The sequence below is a fragment of the Littorina saxatilis genome, linkage group LG1, assembly GCF_037325665.1.
Source record: "Littorina saxatilis isolate snail1 linkage group LG1, US_GU_Lsax_2.0, whole genome shotgun sequence".
NCBI lineage: Eukaryota > Metazoa > Mollusca > Gastropoda > Littorinimorpha > Littorinidae > Littorina > Littorina saxatilis.
Window position 1 is genome coordinate 96,623,703 of NC_090245.1, and position 5,605 is coordinate 96,629,307.

The 5,605-nt window shown below is 35.9% G+C and overlaps 1 protein-coding gene across 1 annotated transcript in view; it reads left to right on the top strand.

Annotated features, from left to right (window-relative positions):
* The window catches only part of LOC138946813 (uncharacterized), a 14,181-nt gene extending 9,591 nt beyond the window's left edge, over positions 1-4,590 (top strand). Inside the window, exon 4 of the mRNA XM_070318218.1 lies at positions 3,975-4,590. Within this exon, the coding sequence (XP_070174319.1) occupies positions 3,975-3,996 (22 nt within the window). The 3' untranslated portion in view covers positions 3,997-4,590. The remainder of the gene's footprint in view (positions 1-3,974) is intronic.
* Positions 4,591-5,605: the final 1,015 nt, after the last annotated feature.

Genomic DNA, 5,605 nt, shown 5'->3' on the forward strand with positions numbered 1-5,605 from the left:
TGACTGTTGTGTAGTAAAAAATCTTCATTTGTCACCTTTCTGCACTTTTTTGACTTTGAGTGCATAGCCACAATGGTCACAGAAAAGATGCAGCAAACAGATTTGAAAAAGACCCAAAAGTGAACTTGTTATGACTATTTCTAACCTTTCCTACCTTGTTCACTTGGCCGTACCCAAGCCAAAAGGCTAAAAAAAATCATAACTAATTCCATGTTCACTTTTTGGTGGGGTGGACCTATTGTTCCAGACTCGCCTTGATTAGAGCAACACTAGTGCAGTGTTCAACAGCTTTTAAAATTTGTTTTGACCTCTTGACAATGTACATGTAAACATGTAACCCTAATCCCTGACTGTTGTGCAGTAATAAAAAATCTTCATTTCTCCCTTTTCTCCACTTATTTGTATGTCAGTGCATAGCCACAATGGTCACAGAAAAGATGCATCAAACAGATTTGAAAAAGACCCAAAACTGAATTTGTTATGAATATTTCTCATCTTTTTTGGACTTAAAAAAATTGGTCAAAAAAAAACCAACACCCAAAATCTTCATTTTTCCCTTCTTCAAAATTTGTCCAAAAAAAACAACAACACCCAAAATCTTCATTTTTCCCTTCTTCACTTTTTTGACTGTCAGTGCATAGCCAGAATGGTCACAGAAAAGATGCAGCAAACAGATTTGAAAAAGACCCCAAACTGAACTTGTTATGACTATTCACCTTTTTGACTTGGCCGTACCCAAGCAAAAAGGCAAAAAAATCATAACTAATTCCATGTTGACTTTTTGGTGGGGTGGACCTATTGTTCCAGACTCGCCTTGATTAGAGCAACACTAGTGCAATGTCCAACAGCTTTTAAAATTTGTTTTGACCTCTTGACAATGTACATGTCAACAATCCCTGACTATCCCTGACTGTTGTGTACTATATATAGTAAGAAAAAATCTTCATTTTTCCCCTTTCTCCACTTTCTCTTTCATGAGGAAGGGATAATCACACATAGTACGCCAGTGAGGTTAGAATGGTGAGGTGGGGTCTGAGGCTGGTAAGGGATTTGGGGGTAGGACCGACGAGAGGGCACGGATTCGGCGGTTCGCCGTGTCGAGTCAACTTCATATAGATCTGTGTAGGCGATCAACAGCCCCAGCCGATCTGGATCTGTTCAAGTCAAAAGTAAAGTCAAGGATACGAAGAAGTTTACCGAAAAACATCGATCCCAAGGACTCATGTTGTAACTTTTCAAAGCAGTTACATTCAATCAAAGCTCTATCCACATTAAACCGAACGGGAATCGTCGAAGATCCACGCAACTTCACTGCAATGTCGAAAACGAACTCATAATGTCACCGCAGATCTATAGTTGGTTTTGGTTTTGTGTCGCAGCAAAGAAACGAAGCAAATCTCCGGCTTTTATTTCACACTAAAAAAACGTTCATTTAGCGGGTTATTAAAATATATTTCTTTGAGGTTGCAAGGCAATGGCATCGCTGAGATGTACTCCTTCGAACACACGACACAGGTTAGAAATTGACTTCATTTGGGCGCTTTTTACGGCCAAAACAGAGTGAGCTTTTTGACGGGTTTATGGAAAAATCACTTCGGGGGCAGGTCTAAAATCCTGTGTACAGTGCCAAATCATACATCATTCAAAAGAGCAAAGTATGTTCTTTATTCTAACATATGGGCTAGGGTAAGTCATAGATATAAATAGACAGTGTCTGTCTATTATATCTGTAGGCAAGTGTATTCCATTCCTTCGATAGTCTCGTCATCTACACTTGCGTGAACAATGCAATTTTGAGTCTGTTTTGCATAAAAGACCTGCGAGATTTGTAGAAGTCAAAACAACAACTTACAGTCCAGCCTCTCAACTTTCGTTCCATGCAATTTGTTTGTCTGTACGTATAGACTGAGGGGTGCCCCGAAATGATTTGTAATCACAACATTCACAGACTTCAAATACGCCATTGAAAACTCGTCCACGTGCGTTTTAGATATATACTTGGGTGACTAAAACTGTCGTACCTACCAAAGGCCGCTTCGCGTAAGAAAAATGACTACCAGAGTCGCAAGGCTCGGGATTTTTTTTACAAGAAATTTATATTTCGTTGTTCTAGTCCGAATGAATATGAAGATATGGCGAGTTGAAAACGCCGATTCTTTCGCCAGAAACACGACTGTTTCCACACCGGAAAGAAGGAATGGACTGAGCTACTAGAAGCACGGCGCCGTGCGTACAATCGATCGAATGATGTTATTCACACAATACCATTTGGCGATCTCTAAAAAATCATTTAAAAACGAACTAGTTGACATGTAATGAAACTATTTACTGAAATCAAGAAGTATCTTAGTTCTAGCCGTGCATATGACACACCCTTTCGCGAAAGCACACTGAACCGTGCGTATACGCATTCGCACCCGCAAACCACCAACCCAGGCGGGTTATCCAGATCCAGATCCAGATCCAGATCCAAGGGAAGTAACTCGGTGAGTATAAACATGAGCAAGAACCGCAACCCGAACACACTCGTAACACCTTAATGGTTTTATATCACTTCACACGACTTGTTATTTTTAATTTTGAAAAAATGTCTTTGATCACATCATTTTTAAAACGGTTATACACGTAAAAGCCGTGGGAGTTTCAGCCCATGAACGAACAAACAAACAAACAAACATCATTTTTGTTCCTAAAATAATATTTTTTAAAGCCGAGGCCATACTGTGATGACCGCATGTTTCAATCAAAGTCATTGTTGAACAGTCTTTGACCTGGTCCAGACCATTGGACTGAATTTCACCTTGAAAGCTTCAACATTCTTTTTTGTTGTCTTTATTTTGTTTGTATCTTGTTGTGGTTATGAGGTGTTTTGTTGTTCTTTTCGTTGAAGCCATCATGTTAAGGCAATGAGCGGCACTAGAATGACCAAAATAAAACATGGAAAATACATGGAGTAACTTAGTTTTCTGGGTAGTTATTGAAGTGACTTATATAAAGAAATGAAAAAATTGCGAAAACTAAAGGACATAGATTGCCGCGGCTATGGAAACTGGCATACACAGCGGCATATTGGATTTTTAGGAAACGGTTTTACAGCAACATCATACATCAGAAATGCTTAATATTTGGCACAAAGATGCACAAGACTTTTATCTACAATCATATAGAATGATATTTTGACCAAAAAACTACAGTTGAATTTAAATTAATTTTTGAAAGATGAATGAATATGCAGTTAGAAATTCATTAATCCTTATTCTTTCTTTATTTGGTGTTTAACGTCGTTTTCAACCATTCAAGGTTATATAGCGACAAGGAAAGGGGGGAGATGGGATAGAGCCACTTGTCAATTGTTTCTTGTTCACAAAAGCACTAATCAAAAATTTGCTCCAGGGGCTTGCAACGTAGTACAATATATTACCTTACTGGGAGAATGCAAGTTTCCAGTACAAAGAACTTAACATTTCTTACATACTGTTTGACTAAAATCTTTACAAAAATTGACTATATTCTATACAACTTACAAGAAATACTTAACAAGGATAAACGGAGAAACAGAATCCGTTAGTCGCCTCTTACGACATGCTGGGGAGCATCGGGTAAATTCTTCCCCCTAACTCGCGGGGGGTATTAATCCTTATTACAAAAATTAATTTAAATTCAACTGTAGTCTTTAGTCAAAATATCGTTCTATATGATTGCTAATACAAGTCATGTGTATCCTTGTGCCAAATATTATGCATGTCTGATGTATGATGTTGCTGTAAAACCGTTTCCTGGAAATCCAATATGGCGGCTGTTTCAATAGCAACGGCAGTCTGTGTCCATTAGTATTTACATTCTTCCCATTTATTTGTATAAGTCTCTTCAATAACTACCCAGAAAACTAGGTTATTCCATGTATTCTCCAAGTTTAATTTTACTGCCACTCATTGCCTTAAGGTTTTGAAAAACACATATTTTCTTGTTTTCAGGTTACTTCCCCAAACTACCTGAACTACAAGCTACTCAACTGAGATGTGTGTGTGTGTGTGTGTGAATAGAATAGAATAGAATAGAATAGAATAATGTTTATTGTCATGAACCAGTAAAGTTATTGACACAACAAACAACAAATAATAATAATGCATTATACAATGCTAAAACAATCCGTAACAAATTTGCCAAGACGAACTTGAACTTCGTCTTCTAAAAATAAGTTACTTGGATTTTTGTTAGCATATTTCATATTGATATGTGAAGCATCTTCTTTAAATTCATCCCTTAATTTAACATATTTATTGCATTTATCTAGAAAATGTATTTCATCTTCTATGACATTGCATTCAATACAAAGACGATTTTCTTTAGGGATATTCTGATGTCTTCCACTTTCAATTTTTAGACAATGTGTGCTAGTCCTTAATCTGCTTAACATCTTTCTGTGTTTATTATTCTTAATTTGTATTAAGTATGACTGCATTTCGTAAGATTTACTGATCATAGAATAAAACTTAAGTCTGGAATATGTATCTGATTTTTCTTTTGTCCAGTATCTTATATATTCCTCTTGTTGTTTTTTGTCAATGGCAAACTTTAATTTGTGTACATTTAATGTAGATTGGTTATGCCAAACGTGACTAAAACCTAAGTTACAAAGAGATTGTCTAACAAATTGTAGCCATGGCGTTTCTGTCGGATGGAGCAACATTGAGTCATATAATTGATGTATATACGAATCTTGTTTGGAGTCTAGAATATGCGCCCAGAATGCTATTGTTTGTGATAACATTTTTAATCCTAAAGGGAAGCTTCCTAATTCCCCCAGTACAGGTATCCACATAGCTTTTCTATGAACTCCAATAAGGAATCGACAAAATTTGATATGAACAAATTCATGAGGAGTTTTGCTAGATAAACATGATCCAAAGAAATGATCAGTATTTGTTTGTTTTATTTTATTATTAAACGTAAACGGATACCAGATTTCAGCGCCATATGTTAATATCGGATTTACAAGTGAATCAAATAAATGTATCATTGTGTCTATTTGCACGTTTTGATTGCTGAAAATTCTGCGGAGGGAATGTGCTGCTTTATTACCTTGTTTACTTAAATGATCTTGAGCTGTATCAAAATTTCCATTCTTGTTGAATATGACCCCTAAATATTTATATTGATCTGTTACTTTGATTACATCAGTTCCACATTTAAATATTGTGTGCATTTTTGGATTTATATGACAAAATACTATAATTTTTGTTTTTTCTATGTTAATTTTCAAACCCCACTGTAGGCAATAGTTATTTAGATAATCTAACTTATTTTGTAATCCTATTTTTGATTTTGAAAGAAGTACTAGATCATCTGCATACAGTAGACACGATATTTTTGTATTCTGGTTAATGTATGGCGAATCAACGTCAGGCATTCCATCTGTTATATCATTTGATTAATGAAAATATTAAAAAGAGTTGGGCTTAATGTATTTCCTTGATGTACTCCTTTTTTAACCAATACATCTGGTGAATATCCACCTTGCATTTGTGTGCATATCTTTGTATTAATATACATGTTTTTGATTATATTGTAGCATTTACCTCTTTGTGTGTGTGTGTGTGTGTGT